The sequence below is a fragment of the Dendrobates tinctorius genome, unplaced genomic scaffold (assembly GCF_039654945.1).
Source record: "Dendrobates tinctorius isolate UK_male_01 unplaced genomic scaffold, ASM3965494v1 ptg000035l, whole genome shotgun sequence".
NCBI classification, from domain to species: Eukaryota; Metazoa; Chordata; class Amphibia; order Anura; family Dendrobatidae; genus Dendrobates; species Dendrobates tinctorius.
Window position 1 is genome coordinate 70,028,459 of NW_027361703.1, and position 26,750 is coordinate 70,055,208.

General features: G+C 45.5%; 1 protein-coding gene across 3 annotated transcripts in view; it reads left to right on the forward strand.

Annotated features, from left to right (window-relative positions):
• RELN (reelin) overlaps positions 1 to 26,750 on the forward strand; it is a 1,162,997-nt gene that overhangs the window by 143,334 nt on the left and 992,913 nt on the right. For all 3 annotated transcript variants that reach the window (XM_073573631.1, XM_073573629.1, XM_073573630.1), the window contains exon 2: positions 8,198 to 8,308. In XM_073573631.1, coding sequence (XP_073429732.1) covers positions 8,198 to 8,308 — 111 coding nt within the window. The remainder of the gene's footprint in view (positions 1 to 8,197; positions 8,309 to 26,750) is intronic.

The following is a 26,750-nucleotide window of genomic DNA, read 5'->3' on the forward strand; positions in this document are numbered from 1 at the left end:
GTTGTTCTGTATCTTGGTGGTTGTCTTCATGTTCTTTGTCCTCTTGGTCATCTTCTTCAGGGTCATGTTTTTGGTCTTCTTCGGGGTGGTCTTCCGGGTCGTCGTCTTCAGAGTCATCGTCAGGGAGATCCAGAGTGATAGCCAAAAACCATTTCCAAAAGCTTGAACTTGGAAATGTAGCAGAAGGTACAAGAAGGCTGAGGAACTGCCGAGAACCAGCTGACGGTACTGGAACCCAGATGGGTAGCAGAAGGAACAAGAGCCAATGGCACTACCGAAGACCAGCTGACAGTGCTGGAACCCAGAGGGGCAGCAGAAGGAACAAGAGCCAATGGCACTACCGAGGACCAGCTGACGGTGCTGGAACCTGGTTGGTGGCAAAGTGACGTTGACACTACCCGGAAACAGCAGGTGTGCTGGAACCAGGCTGGGCAGGAGGGAGTTCCCGTGCCAAAGACACTGCCGAGAACCAGCTGATGGTGCTGGAACCCGGAGGGGCAGCAGAAGGAACAAGAGCCAATGGCACTACCGAGGACCAGCTGACGGTGCTGGAACCTGGTTACTAAGCAGGAGGTACCTGTGCTAGAAAGCACTACCAAGGACTAGCAGACGTTGCTGGAACTCGGATACCGAGAAGGAGGCACCTAAGCCAAAGGCACTGCTGAGAACCAGCTGACGGTACTGGAACCCGGATGGGTAGCAGAAGGTACCCATGAAAAATAAAGTTGCAAGGCCGCGAGCCGGCCGCAGTTACCAAAACCCACAGTCCTACAGAGGGTGCTTGTCTTATTGGCACTACGGAACCAGCTTTTGTTGCCAGATCCCGCAGCCCACATAGGATGCCCATAAACTGCAGGCACCATAGACTCGGCTAACCCGACCGCAACACGACAGGACAACGTATTGGTGGCAAAATGACATTGACACTACCCGGAAACAGCAGGCGTGCTGGAACCAGGCTGGGCAGGACGGAGTACCTGTGCCAAAGACAATGCCGGGAAACAGTTGGCGGTGCTGGAACCCAGGGAAAATACTACAAAGAGTGGAGACAGAGGCCTAATTGGAGCAAGTTTAAAATCTGTGTTTGTGTGAGTGTGGACAGAGCAGGAGAAATTGCCGGACACACAGCTGGGGATCAGATGACATTTCTGAACCCCAATAACACTGGAGCATATGTTGACTGTGCAGACGGCACTTTTGAGCAGCAACTGGCGATGTTGGAACCCAGGGTCAATCAGGTTGTATGCTGAGGCCTAATTTCATCAAGTTTAATATCTGTTGTAGACTACTACTGATTTTAAACGTGCTCCAGTTAGGCCTCTGGCTCCACTCTGTCTCTAGTATTTACCCTGGCCTCCAACACAGCCAGTTGCTGCTCAGAAGTGCCGTCTGCACAGAGAAAAACACATGCTCCAGAGTATAAACTTTAAACTTGCTCCAATTAGGCCTCTGTCTCCACTCTGTCTCTAGTATTTACCCTGGCCTCCAACACCGCCAGTCGCTGCTCAGAAGTGCTGTCTGCACAATCAACACTTGTTCCTGTGTTACTGGGGTTGAGTAACGTCAGCTGATCCCCTGATGTGTGTCCAGCAATGTCTCCTGCTCTGTACTAGTAGTGGGAATGTGGACAGAGCAGGAGACATTGCCGGACACACAGCAGGGGAGCAGCTGGCGTTACTGAACCCCACTAACACAGGAGCTAGTGTTTTTCTCTGTGCAGACGGCACTTCTGAGCAGCAACTGGCAGTGTTAGAGCCCAGGGTCAATCATGGAGTAGGCTGAGGCCTACTTGGAGCAAGTGTAAAATCTGATTAGTTTGAATGTGGAGGGAGCAGGAGATATTGCCGGACACACAGCAGGGGAGCAGCTGGCGTTACTGAACCCCACTAACACAGGAGCTAGTGTTTTTCTCTGTGCAGACCGCATTTCTGAGCAACAACTGGCGGTGTTGGAGCCCAGGTTCAATCAGGGTTTAAGCTGAGGCCTACTTGGAGCAAGTTTTATATCTGATGTAGTTTGAATGTGGAGGGAGCAGGAGATATTGCCGGACACACAGCAGGGGAGCAGCTGGCGTTACTGAACCCCACTAACACAGGAGCTAGTGTTTTTCTCTGTGCAGACGGCACTTCTGAGCAACAACTGGCGGTGTTGGAGCCCAGGGTCATTCATGGAGTAGGCTGAGGCCTACTTGGAGCAAGTGTAAAATCTGATGTAGTTTGAATGTGGAGGGAGCAGGAGATATTGCTGGACACACAGCAGGGGAGCAGCTGGCGTTACTGAACCCCACTAACACAGGAGCTAGTGTTTTTCTCTGTGCAGACGGCACTTCTGAGCAGCAACTGGCAGTGTTGGAGCCCAGGGTCAATCATGGAGTAGGCTGAGGCCTACTTGGAGCAAGTGTAAAATCTGATGTAGTTTGAATGTGGAGGGAGCGGGAGATATTGCCGGACACACAGCAGGGGAGCAGCTGGCTTTACTGAACCCCAATAACACAGGAGCTAGTGTTTTTCTCTGTGCAGACGGCACTTCTGAGCAACAACTGGCATTGTTGGAGCCCAGGGATTACAGTTCAGGTGGTAGAAACATGAACACAACAGGAGACCTGGATACTGTTGCCAACCAATTATTTATTCTGGAAGAGGACTGGCAAATTCCGGTGAGTTCCAGGCCTTGTTCATTTTCAGAAAAGTAAGCCAGTCAACGTTATCGGAGGATAGTCGCGTGCGACGGTCTGTTAGTACACCACCTGCGGCACTAAAGACGCGTTCCGATAATACACTAGCAGCAGGGCAAGCCAGCACCTCCAATGCATACTGGCTAAGCTCTGGCCATGTATCCAGCTTAGAGACCTAAAACTTGAAGGGGGAAGAGCCGTCTGAAAGTACACTGACAGGGCAAGACATGTAGTCTGTCACCATCTGACGGAAACGTTGCCTCCTGCTGACTGGAGCCATCTGTGATGGTGTAGACATTTGTGGTGGGCACACAAAACTTTGCCACATTTGGGCCATACTGGTCTTGCCTTGTGCTGAGGTGCTGCCTCTGCTCCCTCTTTGTGCAGAGCTTCCTACACTGCCTCGACGCACAGAGCTGCTTTGTAAAGCACTAGCAGCACTGCTCTCGGGTGGAATGGAGAACATGATGGAATGCACCAGTGTGTCTTGGTACTCCCACATTTTACGCTCCCAGTTCAACGGTGGTATGAGGCTTTGTAAGTTGTCCCGGTAGCGAGGATCTAGGAGGGTGTACACCCAATAATCAGCCATGTTGATAATGTGGGCGATGCGGCGGTCGTTTCTCAGGCACTGCAGCATGAAATCAGCCATGTGCTGCAGACTCCCAACTGCCCAAGAAACGCTGTCCCCTGCTTGAGGCATCATCTCTGCCTGCTCTGCATCACCCCACCCTCGCTGTACATACTGACTAGAGCATTGTGTACCTCCCTTGTTGTGAGTTCATTTTCCCCTTCACCATTGAGGTCTGATGAACTCCCTCTTCTGGTGAAGGAAGGTAGTGAGGCTGATTACAAAGCACCTGAGCAGAATGATGATGACTGGGTGACTGGAATTGCTGACTGGATATAAGGCAGCCGACGCCCTTCTGCCTTGCGGGTGATTTCTCTGAGGGATTCTTGGAGACCAGTCTGATTCCTGCTCCTCAAAAGCTAAGTTTTCTGCTCTGCTTTTTGCATTTGTGTTTTGGTTTTGTTTTGCCTTGTTTTTCTGGATTTCTGCCTTTCCCTGCTGGGTGAGCTGAATTCCTTTTTGCTCTGTCTTCAGAAAATACCTGAGTACTGATATAGTCTTTTTGAAGCCTAGCATCTTCAGGGCTTTTTTCCCTATCAGTCTGTTGGCTCTTGTTTTGAGAGGGTTTTGGCGGATTGCAGACAGCAGCTTTTCTATCCTGTCCTATTTAGTTAGCTTGGGCCCCATCATTTGCTCAGCCTATCTTTCTATCTGTGTGAGTGTTTTTTCATCTTGCTTCACCATTATTATATGTTGGGGGCTGCCTATTGCTTTGGGGTCTGCTCTGGGGCAGTTTAGATTTCCCTTTCTGTCTTTAAGCTATGTAGTTCTCCGGCTGTGATCGAGGGGTCTCGGGCACCGTAGGAACCCCCCACGGCTACTGCTAGTTGTTGTTGTTAGGTTCATGGGTCTGCAATCCGATAGCTGCCAACTTCTCTGGTTTTCTGGACTTAGCTAGCATTTCTGTTTTTGCCTCCTAGGGTGACTCATTCATAACACTCCCTCCTCTGGAGAGATGTCTTCCTCCATTGACTCCTCCTCATCCTCCTCACAAAGTGTCACCTGCCTAGGCCTTTGTGAGGAACCACATTGCGCAGACTGTCCAGAAGCAGATGGCATTTGTGATTCCTCATCCTCCACCTCTTCCAAAATGTCCTCCATTAGTGCTTGCAGTGTTTTTTGAAGCAGGCAGATAAGGGGGACAGTCATGCTGACTAGTGCATCATCTGCACTCGCCATCCACGTGGAATCATCGAAGGAACGCAAAAGGTGGCAGATGTCCTTCATAGAGGCCCACTCAGTGGTGCTGAAGTGTGACCGGCGCACAGTGCGACTTGTTTGCGCCTGATGCAGCTGGTACTCCATTACTGCTGCCTGCTGCTCACACAACCGCTCCCACATATGTAACATTGAATTCCACCTGGTGGGTAGGTCACATATGATGTGCTGTTCCGGAAGGCGGAATCGGCGCTGCAGAGCTGCAATGCGTGATCTTGCCATGCTGGAACGCCGCAAGTGAGCGCACTCTATGCGGACCTTGTGCAGCAGTGCATCAAGATCCGGATAGTCCCTCAGAAAGCTCTGCACAACCAAGTTGAGCACATGTGCCAGACATGGGATGTGAGTAAGGTTGCCTAGGCCCAGAGCTGCCACCAGATTTCGGCCATTGTCACACACTACCAAGCCTGGCTGGAGATTCGCTGGCACAAACCACACGTCGCTCTCCTGCTTGATGGCATTCCAGAGCTCCTGCGTTGTGTGGCTTCGATTCCCCAAAGAAATTAATTTCAGTACGGCCTGTTGACGTTTGGCTATGGCTATGCTCATATCGGTCGTAACAGGCTCCTGCAGCGCTGATTCAGAGGAACTGGAGTATGAGGAGGAGTCAATGTGTACAGACTGGATTCCTGCAATTCTTGGAGTTGGCAGAACACGTACAGCGCCACTCTCAAGACCTGTACCTGGCTCCACAACATTGACCCAATGGGCAGTGAGGGAAAGGTATCGTCCCTGTCCATGGTTACTGGTCCACGCATCGGTGGTCAGGTGGACCTTGCTACTGACGGCGTTTAGTGGCACATGTTTAATTTTTCCCTCCACATGCTTTTGCAGGGCAGGGACAGCTTGCCTGCTGAAATAAAAGCGGCTGGGCACGGTGTATTGTGGGACTGCCAATGCCATGAAGTTATGGAAGGTGTCAGTCTCCACCAGCCTGAATGAGAGCATTTCAAGGGCCAGTAGTTTTGCAATGCCAGCATTCAGAGCCTGTGCTCGGGGATGGTTTGCCGAGTGTGGCCGCCTTTTCTCCCATGCCTGTGCTACCGATGGCTGTAGAGTGGCCTGGGAGTGTGAGGATGACAGGGAACGTGGTGCTGTGGGTGGAATGTCACTGGGTCTCTGGACAACAGTGCCAGAGGTTCTTCCATGGCGATCCTGTGAGGAAGCCGAACCAGCTGTGTGTGAGCTGGAGGAAGAGGCTACAACACGAGCTGAAGAGGTGGTAGATGGTGTTGTAGGTTGGCCTACGTCTTCAGTGTGTCTTTGTAACCATATACAATACCATATTTGTGGTATTGAGGTTAATGACACTTTTCCCTCTTTTGACTTTCTGATGACACAGCTTGCATTTGACAAAGCAAATGTCATCTGCAACTGTGTCAATAAAGGACCACGCACTGCAAGTCCTGGGATCGCCCGTTTTGGGTTTTGGAAGAGGAATGCTCCTAACGGGTGCCGAAGTGGAGGCTACAGGCAACCAAGTCTGCCCCCTCCCTCTCCCTCCTGTTTTGGACATTCGGGGAATCTCTTCCTCAGAGCTACTCCCACCACCTTCCTGTTCCTTACGCCATGATGCATCAAGGACCTCATCATCTACACTCCCCTCTTCAAACACCTGCTTCTACTGGGTAGTCTCGCCAGCACCGTACGCACAAGAAAGTGGCACCTGAGTCTCATCTTCTGATGCGTACTGAGGTGTGCTGACCATAGGCAATGGCCCACCCGCCTCTTCAGATTCAGAGGGACAAAGCAGTTGCGCATCACTGCATACTCTTCTTCACATTCTAGAATGCTGCTTGGCTGGCCCCGTTTCCAAGCCAAGAGATTCAGAGAACAGAAGTAGAGATGGCTCCTGTCCAGGGCTCTCTGACTGCCTGGGCAATTTGGCAGGTGGTGAAGAGACAGATTGTTGCTCTTCAGTGCTCTGGCCCTGAGAAGATGTGGAAGTAATTGAAGTCGATGCGTTAGCTGCCATCCATCCGACAATGGCTTCAATTTGTTCGTCCCGCAGCAGTGGGGTACGGCGAGGTACTACAAAGCTGCGCATAAAGGACTGTTGCCTGGTAAAACTGGGGGATGCTGAGTCACTGGTGCCCGCAGCAGGCACAGAATCCCCACGTCCTCTCCCTGCTGAAACTCCACGCCCACGACCACATGCCTTACTCCCTGCCTTCTTCATCTTGGTAGACTGATAAAAATAGGCAGAAAAGTACAAAGGGGGACTTAGTGTGCTTATTCCTGAACAGCTGCTAACAGGTATAAGAAACACTAATTTTATAAAGTGTGTGGACTACACTTTAATATGAGCTAATGTGGCCTACACAACTGTCAAGTGGAGTGTTTAGTGAACTTTATTTACATGTTTTTTTTAAAAAAAACAAAAAGTATGTGACCAAAGATGTGAAAGCGATAGTATCACAAACTTTTTGGAGCTATTACAATGCAGGAAGGTAAGCTACAATGCAATAGATGAGGCACCAGAAAATAGGCTAATACTAACCTGGCTGCGGCTGCAGGGCACAAGCCAGCAAAAAGGCTCCTCTATCTACGCCTATATAGTGTTTGCAACCAACCAATGTAGATGGATACGGATGGAAGCACACTAATAGGAGAAAAAAATCAGGAAAAATGAGCTGCAATAAAACAAAAAAAGGACTATGTATGAGGCAGTGACGCACGCTGAGCGGACTACAACCAGAGGTGGCTGCAGAACACACTACAACGTGAGCTGCACTCACACACAGAGACCTCACAGACAGCCATGAACAGTACAGAGAACTGGGCACTAGCACTGAAAGGCTGCAGAAAGGCTCCGCTGTCTACTCCTATAGTGTTTGCAACCAATGTAGATGGATAAGGATGGATGCACACTAATAGGAGAATTAATGAAAAATGAGCAGCAATAAAACAAAAATAAATATGTATGAGGCAGTGACGCACGCTGAGCGGGCTACAACCAGAGGTGGCTGCAGGACACACTACAGCGTGAGCTGCACTCACACAGACCTTGCAGACAGCTGTGAACAGCACTGCAAGGCAAAAGAAAGCTACAGTGATTGATAATGTAGCCTGGGTAAAGCACAATATTATATAGCAAATCGCTATCTCTAACTGTCCCTCAGAGTCTTGAACAGCAGCCTGTCCCTAACTGAATTCACAGCAGAGTGAACCCTAAATGGCGGCGGCTTTTATAGTGCATCATGACATCATTTCAGCAGCCAATCACAGCTATGCCATTAGTTAACATGCCTACATACCTAACAGGATGTGCCCACACTTCTGAGGATTCCTCATTGGCTGAATCAAATCAAACTGGCTCATAGCAATATGGGAACTTCTGATTCCGGTATTCGATATGCTAAAAGTATCGGAACTCAGTATCGGAATTCCGATACCGCGAATATCGGCCGATACCCGATATTTGCCGTATCGGAATGCTCAACACAAGTGCAGAGTGTTCAACAGTCTCGCTATTACCGTGGAAACATTGTATATAAAAAATGTTTTCTTCTGATGGTCAAACTTTCTTTTCACTAGATTTAGTGGAAGCCCCCTTATTATTTTTTATAGCCATGGGTATTAAATAATTATTAAAAAGATCTATTTATATCAACATAAAATATATTAATGTTTATCATTTTGTTGCAAAATAAGTTTGTATTTTTTATTTGCAGTGACTATATCAACAAGTACCTACTTTGATGGCCTTTTTGTGACTGGATTATATACATCTACAAGCATTCAAGCATCTCAAAGTATTGGTGGATCCAAGGCATTTGGATTTGGTAAGTCCAACATGGCTTATGTATGGGATAGTAATTAATTGGGGTCAAAATCAGCTATGTTACTTGTACTTTGAAGGCAGAAGAATTTTGTTTTTAGACTATATATAAATAAGCATGGGAGTTGACTGAACAATATTTATAATAAATATATTTGTTTACTATTTAATGGCATTTCTTATAGTGACTCCTCAGCTCCTAGCCAAAATTTCACAATGAAAGCAAAATGTGTAACTTAATTACAAATTACTTTAACTATGCAATATACATTTAGTGTGAATTCAGTCAGGTACTCAATTGTTTGCACGTGTCACTTTATGTCTTGTGTTTACAGCACTTTTTTTGCACCTTTCTATTGTTGCCTATTGACCTATTTATATCGGCAGCACCTGTACACTCCTTTCCTGGTTAAAGGAGTGACTGCTTGTGGCACCAGTCCAGGGTTATATAGGAGTAATAGGGTCAGCCATCATGGAGCGGGGGCGCCAATCTCGATTGTGTGTAGGGTGCCAACCTTCGCTGTTAGGTAGCTGCTATTAGGGCCCCAGTGTAGGGCCATAATAGGTGACACGGTTATTTGTTGGTTTTTCTGTGTGGCTGTCTTGTTTTTAGATAAGCTTCAATAAAGGTTGTATTTTATATATGATTGAACCAGAGATTAAAAATTCACAGCAATTTCGTTGTGTGGCTTTAACCTCACTGAAAGTTAAATTAGTGACAAAATGTACAATTGGTGGAGAAAGGTTGAACTTCATGGACCTAGGTCTTTTTTCCACCTATGTAACTATGAAAGGCCCTTTTTCATATATATTAGCAGGTGTCTACTGTCATTTTTGGAGGGATTTTACTCATAACCCTCTATATTGGAGTGAAAAGTTTCTATACCTATAATAAGGCTTTTGTTCCAAAGAATTCGCCAAAGTTGTATTCTAAGTAATTCGTTTTTATTTGTGTCATAAAATACTACAAAACTTTAAAAAAATTTTTTACAAATTAAACAAAAGGGAGTGTAGATGTAGCAATGCTACCTAAAATCAAATTGATTGTTTGAACCAGGAGGAAATATTTATTAGTATTAAAACAATAAATGGTATTCATAATAAATACTAACAAACATTGTTTCTAACATTCTAGTTGTTCTTGATTTTAATTGGCAGCGATACATCTACACTCGCTTTTTAAAGTTTTTTTTCTAAATTTTCACACTGAGATTAAGATGATCCGTCCAGTTGACCATGGGGAGCAGAGTGAGTGCACTCTCTTGTACTCTCTCTTTCCTATGCACTGTGGAGTGTCCTGTATCTTTTTTTTCTATTTGTATTTATCACAGATCACAACATGAGCTTTTAACAGCAATTTTCAAAACACTACTCCCATGTTTGACTTCTCTGTCAAAAGCCCATGTTGTGAACTGTGAATATTTCTTATAATTGTAGATTTGTGGACTGAGCTAGTGAGGCTCATTATACAAGTTTTGGTTTTGATTTGCTTGTGTATTTTCGCATTTTCGTTTTTACTTGCCCTTCTTATAGCCATAACTTTTTTTTATTTTCCCATCAATGTAGCCAATTTGGGTATTGCAATGCATGAGACCAGTGATCAGAAAAATAGAAATTGAAGTCAAAGAGACTAAGTAAAAAAGAAAAAAAAATGTTTAAAAACTACTAAAAAATCACAATTTAAATAAAAAAGAAACACATTAAATACGTATATTTATGTAAAGACAAAAAAGTACACATATTTGATAATGCAACGTCCAGAATGTCAAGACTTATAAAACTGTCACACTACTTAACTCTTTTTGTGCATACCGTAAAAAAAAGGCGCAAAAATCTTTGCTTTTTTATCATGCCGCTAAACAAAAAAGTGGAATGATACATAATCAAAAGTCAAGTGGAAATGGTACCGGTAAAAAAGTAATCTTTTCCCACAAAAACAAGCAATTATACTTCTCCATCAGTGAAAAAATGAAAAAGTTATAGTTCTCAGAATAAAGCAATGCAAAAACAACTCTTTTTTCTTTAAAATAGTTTTTATTGTGTAAAAGTGGCAAAACTTAAGAAAAGCTATAAATGTGATATCACTGTAATCCTACTTACCCGAAGAATAAGGTTGCCTTATCAATTTTATCACACGCGGAATGGCAATAATAAAATGAAAAAAAAAATTCCTGAGTTTCTGGTTTTTGTTCATGCTGCCTCCCAAAAATCGGAATAGAAAGCGATCAAAAATTGTCATATGCCTGAAAATGGTATCAATAAAAACATCAACTTGTCCTGCCAAAAAAAAGCTGGCACATGACTGTTGGCAGAAATATTTAAAAATTCTAGCAATTTAAATATGGCAATGCAAAAACTTGTTTTTGTTGACAAAAGCATCTTTTAGTGTGTGAAAGCAGCCAAACCTAAAAACCCAATATAAATCTGGTATCACTGTAATCACTCCGGCCCTAAAAATAGTCATCTAATCACTAATACTGCACGAGGAACTGCATGAAAAAATAAAACCAACTCTTCACCTACTGTTGATTTGTTCATTCTGCTTCCCAAAGATCGCAGTAAGACTTTGCTCAGATTTATACTGCTCAGCTCAGCTCTGTGCTGAGTGCTTACACCGGGGTTTTCATGTAAATCTCTGAAATATGTGATTCAGACAGAAAATTCCCTATAATGAGGCAGATGAAGGCACTGTGGATGCTTTCTGATCTGTGACATGGCTGTATCCGTTTTTTTAGGCATGCATAAAATCACGGTCCACCTGTGACGACTCTTGGAGTGGACCCTCTGGGTTGTGGCACCAACGCACCCAGGGCGAGCTGACCTAGTGAGGACCACCCCCTATACAGGGAGTGTCAGGGGCAAGCCCCAGGGGGTTAGGTACCATGACTGCTGGCACCAGGTGGCCGACTCACAGGAGACATGAGTGAGTGTGTCTGCAGGAACGTGCAAAGTGGGATGCATGCAAAGGAGCACGCCAGAATACAGAGCTAGACAGCAGGTGTGCCAGGAGGTACAAGAGAGTACTGGAACGGAGTACAGGATAGAGCGAGTGCCAGGAGGCACAACAGAGTACCAGGCAGAGTGCAGGATCAGAGCGTGTGCCAGGAGGCACAACGGAGTATAAGGCGGAGTGCAGGATCAGAGCGTCTGCCAGAAGGCACAACAGAGTACAAGGCAGAGTGCAGGTTCAGAGCATGTGCCAAGAGGCACAGCAGAGTACAAGGCAGAGTGCAGGTTCAGAGCATGTGCCAAGAGGCACAATAGAGTACAAGGCAGAGGACCTGAATACAGCGCACAGCCAGGCAGGGACACGGCAGACCAAGCCAGGAAGTACAACAATAATCAGGCACCTCCCATAGGAAAAGGTAGCCTGATATAGCACCTGAGTCCTAGAACTTCCAGGTCAAGTCCTCCAGTAACATAGAGAGGACAAGACCAAAGACAGAGCTGGGCAGAGCGCACGTGCACACTGGAACATAGCGCAACCACGGAGCTAGGAGCGAAAGAGTTCTCCCTCTTACCCTCTTCATGGCCAGAATGTCATTTACCTTAAACTCGTCCCCCATGCCAACAGGCTGGGGAGTGTGGCCAGTAGAAGGATGGAACCGGTTCAGTACCACAGGTTTGAGGAGTGACACATGGAAGGAATTGGGAATTCGGAGCGAAGGTGGTAATTTCAGTTTGTACGCAACATAATTAATGCGCCTGATGACCTCAAAAGGACCAATGTAACAGGGACCCAGATTGTAAGATGGTACCTTAAGGCGAATGTATCTGGAGGAAAGCCACACCTTGTCACCAGGAAGATATGGGGGAACGTCCAGGCGCCTCTTGTCAGCGTGTTGTTTCATCCTGTCACGGGCTTCCTCGAGAGCGGTTTTGGTCTCCAGCCATACCCTGGAGAACTCCACGGATAGAGAGTCTGCCGCAGATACTCCCGATACAGGAAGTACTGGAAGAGGCACACTGGGATGCTGTCCTAAAACGATGAAGAAGGGAGACTTGGTGAACGATTCGCTGGAGTGGTTATTGTAGGCAAATTCGGCCCAAGGAAGTAGACCGACCCAGTTGTTTTAATGAGCATTAGTAAAGTGCCGGAGATAGGATGTAAGGATCTGGTTTGTGCGTTCCACTTGCCCATTGGTTTGGGGGTGATAGGCGGAAGAGAAGTCCAATGTCACCTTCATGAGTCCACAAAGAGCTCTCCAAAACCGGGACGTGAATTGAACCCCTCTGTCAGATACGATGTGGGAAACCGTGGATTCTGAAGACGTGGGAAATGAAGATCTTCGCCAATTCAGGAGCCGAGGGTAGGCTGGGAAGAGGAATGAAATGAGCCATCTTCAAGAATCGGTCTACAACCAGAACCACCGTGCAACCGGAGGAGCGAGGCAAATCGGTAATAAAATCCATGGCTATGTGCTGCCATGGAACCGAAGGTACAGGAAGCGGAAGCAGAAGACCGGAGGGTGGCTGTCTGGGTACTTTGTTCTGAGCGCAGGAAGGAAAAGAGGCCACAAAGTCTTTGACAGCCTGGGAAAGGGATGGCCACCAATAGTAACGGGATATCAAGGAAAGAGTATTCTTGACACCAACGTGGGTGGCAATCTTGGACGAATGTCCCCAGTTCAACACTCGTCTGCGGTTGTTCTCAGCCACAAAGGCTCTTCCCGGAGGTAACGTGGTCAACCTGATAGGAGCCACGGTAATCACCTTAGACGAGTCGATGATATGGGAAGGCTCTTCCTCAGCCTCAGTCGACTGGAAAGACCTAGACAACGCATCCGTTTTAACGTTTTTCTCGCCGGACCGAAAATGAAGTTCAAAGTCAAAGCGGGCGAAGAACAGGGACGACCTAGCTTGCCGGGGGTTGAGTCTCTGAGCGGACTGGATGTACGCCAGGTTCTTATGGTCCGTATAGATCTTGAACGGATGTATGGCACCTTCCAGTAAGTATCTCCATTCTTCCAAAGCCAATTTAATGGCCAACAGCTCTTTGTTGCCGATGGAATAGTTTCGCTCAGACAGGGAGAAAATTTTAAAAAAGAAGCCACAGGTGACTAGGTGTCCGGAAGATGACCTCTGCAGAAGGACTGCGCCAACCCCGGCAGAAGATGCGTCCAACTAGAGGGTGAAAGGTCTATTAACCTCAGGACGATGAAGCGCTGCAGCCGAGGCGAAGGCTTGTTTCAAGGCCTGGAAAGCTTCTTCTGTCTCTGAGAGCCAAGCATTCAGGATAGCCCCTTTGCGGATTAGGGAAGAGATAGGATGAACCAATGAAGAAAAATGGGGGACGAACTGCCCATAGTAGTTCGCAAAGTCGAGGAATCATTGGATTGTCTTCACTCCATGGGGCTGTGGCCAATTGAGAACGGCAGACACTTTCGCCGGATCCATTCTTAGGGTGGTTTCACATTAGCGTTTCAGGCTGCAGCGTCGGCCTGCGCACGGCCGTGGCTAAGCCCCGCCCCCTGCCACGCCTCCTCCGGTAGCTCCGCCTATGGGTGCATGACGCTGCATGCGTTTGGCGCTGGTCGGCGCACCGTCAAAAGGACGCATGCGCCGTCGAACGCATACCCGCGCACGGCCTGCGTCCCCAGTGCTAAAGATAGGGGATGCAGGATGCATGCAGCGTCATGCACCCATAGGCGGAGCCACCGGAGTAGGCGCAGCAGGGGGCGGGGCATAGCCGTGGCTGTGCGCAGGCCGACGCTGCGGCCTGAAACGCCTATGTGAAACCCCCCTAGACCGGAGTCTGAAATAATGTACCCCAGGAAAGGCAAGGACGCTTGTTCGAAGAAACATTTTTCAAGCTTGGCATAAAGATTGTTCTCCCTTAAGCGCAGGTACCAGGGGGCAGAGGGGGCGGTGGCCCCGAGCTCTGAGGGTGCCCACCAGAGCTACACTATTGTAACTGTATCGGCACGCACAGCTCGCCCATACAGTTACATTCTGCAGCAGAGCAGGGAGAATCGATCTCCCTAGTCTGCCGCCCAGCTGCTATGGGCCCCTGAGAAGGTGGTGGGGGCCCCCGGTGCCAGCAGTACGCCTCCCACCTCACAGCCAGCAATGTCGTCCTGGGCTTTTCTGAGCGCACAGGACCTGTGATGAGGTCACAGGAGGGGCGGAGTCAGGGGGTCACATGATCAGGGGCTTCAATGGCTGCAGGGCTCTGCTGTGCTGGTTGTCATGGTGCTGGATGAGATGAAGTAAGTTTCTTTGTGGGCTCAGGAGGGGTTTACAGGGTGGATGTAGCAGAGCTGTGTGTGTATGAAGTGTAGAGAGCGGAGCCGTGTGTGTAGAAGGTGTACGGAGCAGAGATATGCATGTATGAGGTGTATGGAGCGGAGCCAAGTATGTACAGGTCGGGGTGTACAGAGCAGAGCCGCGTGTGTACGGGGTGGGCGGAGCAGAGCCGTGTGTGTGCAAGGTGTACGGAGTTGAGCCGTATGTGCAATGTGTACGGATTGGATTCGCATGTGTACGGGGTGTAGGGGGCAGAGCCGTATGTGTACAGTGTGTACGGAGCAGAGCCGCATGTGTACGAGGTGTATGAAGCTGAGCCGCCGGTGTACGGAGTGGAGCCGCCTGTGTACGAGGTGAACGGAGCGGAGCTGTTTGTGTACGGGGTGTAGGGAGCAGAGCCGCATGTGTACAAGTGCACAGAGCGGAGCCAGGTGTGAACAAGGTGTACGTAGCGGAGACGCGTTTGTACAGCGTGTACGTAGCAGAGGCACGTTTGTACAGCGTGTACGTAGCAGAGGCGCGTGAGTACAGCGTGTACGCAGCAGAGATGCTTGTGTACAAGGTGTACGGAACAGAGCTGCATGTGTACAAGGTGTACGGAACAGAGCTGCATGTGTACAAGGTGTACGGAACAGAGCTGCGTGTGTACAAGGTGTACGGAACAGAGCCGCGTGTGTACAAGGTGTACGGAACAGAGCCACATGTGTACAAGGTGTACGGAACAGAGCTGCGTGTATACAAGGTGTACGGAACAGAGCTACGTGTGTACAAGGTGTACGGAGCAGAGCCGTGTGTGTATAGGGGGTGTGGAGCAGAGCCGTGTGTGTATAGGGGGTATCAGGTGCAGTAATAAGGACACATAGGGCAGCAGTGGCTCAGCATTGGGGTATCAGGTGCAGTAATAGGGACACATATGGCAGCAGAGGCTCAGCATTGTGGTATCAGGTGCAGTAATAAGGACACGTACGGCAGCAGCGGCTCAGCATTGGGGTATCAGGTGCAGTAATAGGGACACATACGGCAGCAGAGGCTCAGTATTGGGGTATCAAGTGCAGTAATAGGGACACATACGGCAGCAGAGGCTCAGTATTGGGGTATCAAGTGCAGTAATAGGGACACATATGGCACAAGTGGCTCAGCATTGGGGTATCAGGTGCAGTAATAGGGACACATATGGCAGCAGAGGCTCAGCATTGGAGTATCAGGTGCAGTAATAGGGACACATACGGCAGCAGCGGCTCAGCATTGGGGTATCAGGTGCAGTAATAGGGACACATACGGCAGCAGTGGCTCAGCATTGGGGTATCAGGTGCAGTAATATGGACACATATGGCAGCAGCGGCTCAGTATTGGGGTATCAGGTGCAGTAATAGTGACACATATGGCAGCAGATGCTCAGTATTGGGGTATCAAGTGCAGTAATAGGGACACATATGGCAGCAGAGGCTCAGTATTGGGGTATCAAGTGCAGTAATAGGGACACATACGGCAGCAGAGGCTCAGTATTGGGATATCAAGTGCAGTAATAGGGACATATATGGCAGCAGCGGCTCAGTATTGGGGTATCCGGTGCAGTAATAGGGACACATGTGGCAGCAGAGGCTCAGTATTGGGGTATCAAGTGCAGTAATAGGCACACATACGGCAGCAGCGGCACAGTATTGGAGTATCAGGTGCAGTAATAGGGACACATACGGCAGCAGAGGCTCAGTATTGGGGTATCAAGTGCTGTAATTGGGACACATACAGCCGCAGCAGCTCAGTATTGGGATATCAGGTGCAGTAATAGGGACACATACGGCAGCAGAAGCTCAGTATTGGGGTATCAGGTGTAGTAATAGGGACACATATGGCAGCAGCGGCTCAGTATTGGGGTGTCAGGTGCAGTAATAGGGACACATACGGCAGCAGCGGCTCAACATTGGGGTATCAGGTGCAGTAATAGGGACACATACGGCAGCTGAGGCTCAGTATTAGGATATCAGGTGCAGTAATAGGGACACATACGGGAGCAGAGGCTCAGTATTGGGGTATCAGGTGTAGTAATAGGGACACATACGGCAGCAGCAGCTCAGTATTGGGGTGTCAGGTGCAGTAATAGGGACACATACGGCAGCAGCAGCTCAACATTGGGGTATCAGGTGCAGTAATAGGGACACATACGGCAGCAGAGGCTCAGTATTAGGATATCAGGTGCAGTAATAGGGACACATACGGCAGCAGCGGCTCAGTATTGGGATATCAGGTGCAGTAATAGGGACACATACGGCAGCAGAGGCTCAGTATTGGGTATCAGGTGTAGTAATAGGGACACATATGGCAGCAGCGGCTCAGTATTGAGGTGTCAGGTGCAGTAATAGGGACACATACGGCAGCGGCTCAACATTGGGGTATCAGGTGCAGTAATAGGGACACATACGGCAGCAGAGGCTCAGTATTGGGGTATCAAGTGCAGTAATAGGGACACATACGGCAGAAGAGGCTCAGTATTAGGATATCAGGTGCAGTAATAGGGACACATACGGCAGCAGCGGCTCAGTATTGGGATATCAGGTGCAGTAATAGGGACACATACGGCAGCAGAGGCTCAGTATTGGGGTATCAGGTGTAGTAATAGGGACACATATGGCAGCAGCGGCTCAGTATTGGGGTGTCAGGTGCAGTAATAGGGACACATATGGCAGCGGCTCAACATTGGGGTATCAGGTGCAGTAATAGGGACACATACAGCAGCAGAGGCTCAGTATTGGGGTGTCAGGTGCAGTAATAGGGACACATACGGCAGCAGAGGCTCAGTATTGGGATATCAGGTGTAGTAATAGGGACACATACGGCAGCAGCGGCTCAGTATTGGGGTGTCAGGTGCAGTAATAGGGACACATATGGCAGCGGCTCAACATTGGGGTATCAGGTGCAGTAATAGGGACACATACGGCAGCAGAGGCTCAGTATTGGGGTGTCAGGTGCAGTAATAGGGACACATACGGCAGCAGAGGCTCAGTATTGGGATATCAGGTGCAGTAATAGGGACACATATGGCAGCAGAGGCTCAGTATTGGGGTATCAGGTGCATTTACAGAACCTTTGTGCTACCAGTAACGTGGAGGCCCCTTATATTTCTGTTAACAGATGATGGACCCGAATGGAAGATTTTTTTGTGGATTGAGTTGAAGCTTTTATTGGGACACATACATAATAAGAACACATACAGTAGCAGCAGCTCAGCATTGGGGTATGTGTTCTTATTACTGCACCTGATATCCCAATGCTGAGCCGCTGCTGCCGTATGTGTCCTTATTACTACACCTGATACCCCAATACTGAGCCTCTGCTGCCATATGTGTCCCTATTACTGCACCTGATATCCCAAAATGTACAATTTTCCCAATAAAAGCTTCAACTCAATCCACAAAAAAATCTTCCACTCAGGTCCATCATCTGTTAACAGAAATATAAGGGGCCTCCACATTACTGGTAGCACAAAGGTTCTGTAAATGCTCTATAGCTCCTCGCCCCCAAAAGAAATCCAATGAATTCTTCATGCCCAAATCCAAATGCCCTTTCCCTTCTGAGCCCCACCTTGTGCCTAAACCGCATGTCTGGCATTTTCCCAACAAATTTTGGCATCCATTTTCTCTTGTTACCCTTGTGAAAATATCAAATTGGAGCTAAAAATAACATTTATGTGGGAAAAATGATTTTTTTAAATTTTCACGGCCCAACATTATAAAATTCTGTGAAGCCACTTAGGGTTCAAGATGCTAACCACACACCTAGGTAAATTCCTTGAGGAGTGCAGTTTCCAAAATGGGGTCATTTGTGGGGATTTCCCCTGTTTAGGCACCTCAGGGGCTCTTCAAACATGACATGGTGTTTGCTATTGATTCCAGACAATTTTGTATTCCAAAAGTCAAATGGCGCTTCTTCCCTTCCAAGCCCTGCCATGCGCTCAAACAGTAGTTTTCCTTCACAAATGTGGTTTTGGTGTACTCAGGAGAAATTGCACAACAAATTTTGGGGTCCATTTTTTCTTGCTACCTTTGTGAAAATAATTTTTTTTTTTGGCTAAAATAACATTTTTGTGGGAAAATTTTTTTTTTTAATTTTTGTGGCTCAACATTATAAAATTCTGTTAAGCCCCATGAGGGTTCAAGGTGCTAACCACACATCTAGATAAATTTCTTGAGGGTTCTTCTTTCCAAAATGGGGTAATTTAGGCACCTCAGGGGCACTCCAAACACAACATGGTGTCGGCTATCAATTTCAGCCAATTTTGCATTCCAAAACACAAACGATGCTCCTTCCCTTCTGAGCTCTTGGTTTTGTTAATTTTATGGAAAAAATGAGAAATTGCTGATCAACTTTTAACCCTTCTAACTTCGTAACAAGAAAAAATTATTTTTAAAAATTGTGCTGATGTACAGTTAAGTAGACATGTGGGAAATGTTACTTATGAACTGTTTTTGTGACATAACTCTGGTTTAAGGGCATAAAAATTAAAACTTAGAAAATTTCAAAATTACACACATTTTTGCCAAAATATTGATATTATCATGAAGTACAATATGTCATGAAAAACATTCTCAGAATCACTGGGATAAGTTGAAGCGTTCCAGAGTTATTACCTCATAAAGTGACACTGTTCAGAATTGCAAAATTTGTCCCAATCACGAAGGCGAAAACAGGTGAAAAGGTTAATAGAAGGCTCAAATGCTGTGTACAGACCTAGGAAAGTTCTCCTGCCCTTGAAATGAAATTTACATTGTTTAAAAAGAAGATGAAGTGCTTCTTTTCAGCGCAGGAGTAGGAGCAATCAGATGCTGCGGTCTTCTGGCTCTCTCTGTCGCGGTAACCCCATGACAGTGAGAATAATAACCAAACAACTCAAAATGTACAAAATACATTTCTGACATTTCAATAAAATAATAGTGACCAATATAGCCACCCTTCTTTTCAATAACAGTTATAAGCCTTCCATCCATGGAGTCTGTCAGTTTTGTTAATAAAAATAATGATAATAATTTTACTTATAGCGCGCCAACATATTCAGTTTATTCATATAAGGCTGGAGTCATACTAGCGATAAAATCGGACGAATGCAATGCTATAAAAATCGCATTGCATTTGTCCCAATGTTATTCTATGTTGCTGCTCCCATCATGCCTTTTTTTATCGGATCCGTTCCTTGGACCAAGACAATCGCAGCATGCTGCGATTGTCACCGATTTTCGGATCGGATTCGACAATGCAAGTCTATGGATGTGATTAAAAAACGCATTGAAAACGCACCACACGTGTGACTTGCGATTAAATCGCAAGACTTCTCCTGGTCAACAGGAAAGATAATCAGGCATTGGCATTGGATGTCAATTTGATGCTTAGATGCGAATAAAATCGGTTCATCGCCAGAAAATGGGATGACAGACGGATCCCTGGACAAGAATTCTTTGTGCGATTTCGTACCGTTAAAATGGGACCGATTCTTTATTCGTTGTGTGACTCCAGCCTAACCGTTTAAACAGTTACATTAGGAGTGAGAAGCATTGCAGAGTATCAGATCAGCAATCTGACACTATACAGTGATGTCCCAGGATGGGACAATCCAAACAAGTTTAAAAAAAATTCAAAAGTGTAAAAATATATATTTTTTTTTAAATCCCTAAAGAAAAAAAGAAAACTATGTTTCCAATAAATACATTTATTTATGTAAATAAAAAAATAAACAGTGAAAGTACACATATTTGGCATCGCTGCGTCCATAACCACGCTCTCTATAAAACTGTACCTCTAGTCAGTGAACACCGTATAAAAATAAAAAACGAGGCAAAAAAATGCTTTATCATCATACAGCTGAACAAAAAGTGTAATAAAACGCGATCAAACACGGATGTAAATAAAATGGTACAGCTGAAAATGTCATCTTGTCCCGCAAAAAGCAAGCCTCCATACAGCTCAATCAGCAGAAAAGTATAAAAAAAGTTTTAGCTCTCAGAATAAAGCGATGCAAAAATAATTATTTTTTCTATAAAATAGTTTTTATTGTGTAAAAGCACCAAAACATAAAGAACTATATAAATTGGGTATCGCTGCAATCTTACTGACCCAAAGAATAAAACTGCCTTACCAATTTTCCCACCATGGAAAGGTATAAAAAAAACCCAAAAAGCAATTCCTGAATTACTGTTTTTTGTTCATTCTGTCTCCCAAAAATCAGAATAGAAAGCGATCAAAAAACGTCCTGTGCCCGAAAATGGGATCAATAAAAATGTCAGCTTGTCCCACAAAAAACAAGCCAGAACATGACTCTGTCGGCAGAAACAGGAAAAATTATAGCTCTCAAAATATTGTGATGCAAAAACTAGTTTTCGCAATAAAAAAGAGTCTTTTAGTGTGTGACAGCAGCCAAACATAAAAACCCAATATAAATCTGGTATTGCAGTAACCGCATTGACCCGAAGAATTAAGTCACCTAATCACTTATACCGCACGAAGAACGGAGTAAAAAATAAATAAAACTAATTCTTCACCTGCTGTTGATTTTTTCATTCTGCCTCCCAAAGATCGCAGTAAAGCTCAGCGCATATTTATCCTGCACTCTACGCTGAGCGCTTACACCAGGGTTTCTGTTTAAATCCCTGAAATGTGATTCAGGCAGAACCCCCGGCGAAGGATTCCCTATGATGAGGCAGATGGAGGCACTGTGGACGCCATAGGACCTGTGATCCGGTGGTGTTCGTCTTTTTAGAACTGTATAAAAGTGCTGTCGGCCACAGTTTTGTGCTCTTCTGAAAAGAAGGAGACCACTGAACAGAGGCCAGATGGAATCCAGAGTAACTTTTCTGCCTCATTATAGTGAATGGATCCATCAGAGGTTTCATCTGTCACATCACTCGGTGATTTAGATGTAAACTCCTATGTAAGTGCTCAGCGTAGAGTGCCGGATAAATGTGATCATAAATGTTATGTAAAATTTAGCCAATAAAAGCTTCAACTCAATCCACAAAAAAAGCAAGCCCTCACTCAGGTCCATCATCCGTTAAAACAGAAATAAAGGGGGCTTCCATGTTACTGGTAGCACAAGGGCTCTGGAAAAGCGAAATGGCTCCTTGCCCCCTCAAAAAGAAATTCAGCATATTCTCTGCTCCCAAATCCAAATGCCCCCCCTCTCGCTTCTGAGCCCCAGTGTGCCTAAACCACATGTAGAACCCACATGTTTGCCATTTCTGTAGTGATGAAATCCCGACTAATTTACAGATGCGTGTCTCCAGAATCATGAGCTGGGCAAAATGTACTGGTCACTACAACTGCAGTTTGCAATTTTCAATCGGCAACATCCACTGCTGCTTGTTTCTGGAAAACACCTATGGAGTCAAAATGGTCACTACATCTGTAGATAAATTCCCAAAGGGTTATGATTTTCAAAATGGGGTCACTTGAGGGGGGATTCTGCTTTTCTATCACTTAGGGGCTCTTGAGATGGAATCCGCAAACTATTCTAGGAAAATGCATTCCAGGAGGTAAATATGCAAATTGCCTCTTCAGAGACAAAGAGGACTTAAACGCTATAGCCCACCTGAAGAGGCAATTTGCATATTAAATTTCCCAGAGGAGCATTGCACAGTGAATAAGCCTCCTTAGGCCTCTTTCACACTTCAGTTTTTTACAATCAGTCACAATCCGCCAGGTTTTGAAAAAAACGGATCCTCAATTTTCTTTTGAGGATCCGTTTTTTCCCCCATTTATTCCATTACTGGCGGATTGTGACGGATTGCCGTCCGTTGCATCCGTTTTTTTTGCGGATCCGCCAAAAGTTGCTGTCCGTCATCATCCTCAAAGATTTCAAAACGGAGCTTGCAACGTTTTTTTTTCTGGCGGATCCTCCAGACACTAATTTAACCCGAAATTCTTTCTGGGTGCCGGACAAAAAAATTTTCTCTCTCTCTCTCTCTCTCTCTTTTTCCGGCCGCTTTAAATTTCCTCATTTTCAGGATCCGTCTAAAAACGGATCCTGTGCCATCCGTTCACATCAGTTCAGAACGGATCCGCTTGTCTGCCTTTTTGGCGGATTTGAACTGACGCAAAAAAAACTGAAGTGTGAAAGAGGCCTTACCTTGACAAGCCAGAGCTGGTATGTCACTCTCCACAAGGAGAAACCTTACTCCTTAGACCTCAATCCAGAGCCTCTCATCTAGCCAAATCAGTTCTCATACTTTGCACTGACGAGGGCCAATAACCCAAAACACTGTCTGCAAATTGAGATTCTGATTTGGCTTTTATCCTAAGTCATATTACAAGACTCAATAAAGGGTTGATTGTGACGTGTAGGATCGTTACTACCATACTACCAACAGGTGGCTCTATAGAGTTCAAGTCCTCTTTCTCTCTGAAGAGGCAATTTGCATATTAAATTTCCCAGAGGAGCATTGCATGGCAAATAAGCCTCCATACAGTGGGGCAAAAAAGTATTTAGTCAGTCAGCAATAGTGCAAGTTCCACTACTTAAAAAGATGAGAGGCGTCTGTAATTTACATCATAGGTAGACCTCAACTATGGGAGACAAACGGAGAAAAAAAAATCCAGAAAATCACATTGTCTGTTTTTTTTTCCTTTTATTTGCATATTATGGTGGAAAATAAGTATTTGGTCAGAAACAAGCAATCAAGATTTCTGGCTCTCACAGACCTGTAACTTCTTCTTTAAGAGTCTCCTCTTTCCTCCACTCATTACCTGTAGTAATGGCACCTGTTTAAACTTGTTATCAGTATAAAAAGACACCTGTGCACACCCTCAAACAGTCTGACTCCAAACTCCACTATGGTGAAGACCAAAGAGCTGTCAAAGGACACCAGAAACAAAATTGTAGCCCTGCACCAGGCTGGGAAGACTGAATCTGCAATAGCCAACCAGCTTGGAGTGAAGAAATCAACTGTGGGAGCAATAATTAGAAAATGGAAGACATACAAGACCACTGATAATCTCCCTCGATCTGGTGCTCCACGCAAAATCCCACCCCGTGGGGTCAGAATGATCACAAGAACGGGGAGCAAAAATCCAAGAAACACACGGGGGGACCTAGTGAATGAACTGCAGAGAGCTGGGACCAATGTAACAAGGCCTACCATAAGTAACACACTACGCCACCATGGACTCAGATCCTGCAGTGCCAGACGTGTCCCACTGCTTAAGCCTGTACATGTCCGGGCCCATCTGAAGTTTGCTAGAGAGCATTTGGATGATCCAGAGGAGTTTTGGGAGAATGTCCTATGGTCTGATGAAACCAAACTGGAACTGTTTGGTAGAAACACAACTTGTCGTGTTTGGAGGAAAAAGAATACTGAGTTGCATCCATCAAACACCATACCTACTGTAAAGCATGGTGGTGGAAACATCATGCTTTGGGGCTGTTTCTCTGCAAAGGGGCCAGGACGACTGATCCGGGTACATGAAAGAATGAATGGGGCCATGTATCGTGAGATTTTGAGTGCAAACCTCCTTCCATCAGCAAGGGCATTGATGATGAAACGTGGCTGGGTCTTTCAACATGACAATGATCCAAAGCACACCGCCAGGGCAACGAAGGAGTGGCTTCGTAAGAAGCATTTCAAGGTCCTGGAGTGGCCTAGCCAGTCTCCAGATCTCAACCCTATAGAAAACCTTTGGAGGGAGTTGAAAGTCCGTGTTGCCAAGCGAAAAGACAAAAACATCACTGCTCTAGAGGAGATCTGCATGGAGGAATGGGCCAACATACCAACAACAGTGTGTGGCAACCTTGTGAAGACTTACAGAAAACGTTTGACCTCTGTCATTGCCAACAAAGGATATATCACAAAGTATTGAGATGAAATTTTGTTTCTGACCAAATACTTATTTTCCACCATAATATGCAAATAAAAGGAAAAAAAAACAGACAATGTGATTTTCTGGATTTTTTTTTTCTCAGTTTGTCTCCCATAGTTGAGGTCTACCTATGATGTAAATTACAGACGCCTCTCATCTTTTTAAGTGGTGGAACTTGCACTATTGCTGACTGACTAAATACTTTTTTGCCCCACTGTACCTTGACAAGCCAGAGCTGGTATGTCACTCTCCACAAGGAGAAACCTTACCCCTTAGGAGGCAAATGGCATTCCATCTCTCCCGTGTATCTCTGTATGGCAAAGTAGTACTGTACAGCCACATATGTGGTATTGCCACATTCAGTAGATATTATTTTTACCCATTTCCCAGTATGAAAATGTAAAACTTGGGGGTAACACACAATCTTGGTCGTAAAAATGTAAATTATTTTATCTTCACTTCCCAATGGCATAAAAGTTTGTGACACACCTGTGGTATCAGTATCATCATTGTACCTCTACATGAATTCATTGAGAGGTTTAGTTTGTAAAATGGGGTCACTTATCGGGGGTCCTGCTGTGTTGGCACCTCAGGGGCTCTGCCAATGTAACATGGCACCCTCAAACAAGTGCAGCAAAATTTGCACTATAATATGGCGTTTCTTCCCTTCTGAGCTCTTTGCACTGTGCCTCAAAAGTAGTTTTTGACGACAATTGGGGTATCAGTAAACTCAGGACAAGTTGCACCATGAATTTTGGGGTCCATTTTCTCCTGTTACCCTTGTCAAAATACAAAATTTGGTGCTATATCTCCTGTTAAATTTGGAGCTAAAAAAGATTTATTTTGGAAAGATGTGATTTTTTTTTTTAATTTTCACAGCTCTGTTATAAACTTCTGTGAAGCACCTGTGGGTTCAAGGTGCTCAATACACATCTAGATTCAGTGGGTCTGAAAAGTATTCAGACCCCTTTAAATTTTTCACTCTTTGTTTCATTGCAGTGATTTGGTAAATTCAAAAATGTTAATTTGTTCTTATTAATGTACACTCTGCACCCCATCTTGACTGAAAAAAACAGAAATGTAGAAATTTTTGCAAATGTATTAAAAAATAAAATCTTAAATATCACATGGTGATAAGTATTCAGACCCTTTGCTCAGACACTCATATTTAAGTCACATGCTGTCCATTTCCTTGTGATCCTCGTTGAGATGGTCCTACTCCTTCATTGGAGTCCAGCTGTGTTTAATTAAACTGATTGCACTTGATTTTGTAAAGGTACACATCTATGTAAAAGACCTCACAGCTCACAGTGCATGTCAGACCAAATGAGAATCGTGAGGTCAAAGGAACTGGCCAAGGAGCTCAGAGACAGAATTGTGGCAAGGCACAGATTTGGCCAAGGTTACAAAATAATTTCTGCAGTACTCAAGGTTCTTAAGAGCACAATGGCCTCCATAATCCTTAAATAAAAGAAGTTTGGGACCACCAGAAGTCTTCTTAGACCTGGCTGTCCAGCCAAACTGAGCAATTGTGGGAGAAGAGCCTTGGTGAGAGAGGTAAAGAAGAACACCAAGATCACTGAGGCTGCGATGAAACAAAGAGTGAAAAATTTAAAGGGGTCTGAATACATTCCGTACCCACTGTAAATTCCCTAACGGGTCTAGTTTCCAAAATGGTGTCACTTGTTGGGGGTTTCCACTGTTTAGGCACATCAGGGGCTCTCCAAACACAACATGGCATTCGCTAATTATTCCAGCAAATTTTACATTCAAAAAGTCAAATGGCACTCCTTCCATTCCAAGCCCTGCGTGCACCCAAGCAGTTCTGCAGTTCTCCACATATTGGCCATCTGCGCACCCAGGAGAAATTGCATAACAAATTGTATGGACCAATATCTCCTGTTAAATTTGGAGCTAAAAAAGATTTATCTGGGAAAAATGTGATTTTTTTTTTTTTTTTTTTTTAAATTTTCACAGCTCTACGTTATAAACTTCTGTGAAGCATCTGTTGGTTCAAGGTGCTCAATACACATCTAAATTACAGTAGTTCCCTAAGGGGTCTAGTTTCCAAAATGGTGTCACTTGTTGGGGGTCTCCACTGTTTATGCACATCAGGGGCTCTCCAAATGCAACAGGGAATCCGCTAATTATCCCAGCAAATTTTACATTCAAATAGTCAAATGACGCTCCTTCCCTTCCAAGCCCTTCCGAGCACCCAAACAGCTGTTTTCTTCCACATATTTGGTAAGCATACTTGGAGAAATTGCAAAACAAATTGTATAAAACAATTTCTCCTGTTACCCTTATGAAAATGCAAAATTTGAAGCTAAAAATATTTATCTTGGAAAAATTTGATTTTTTTT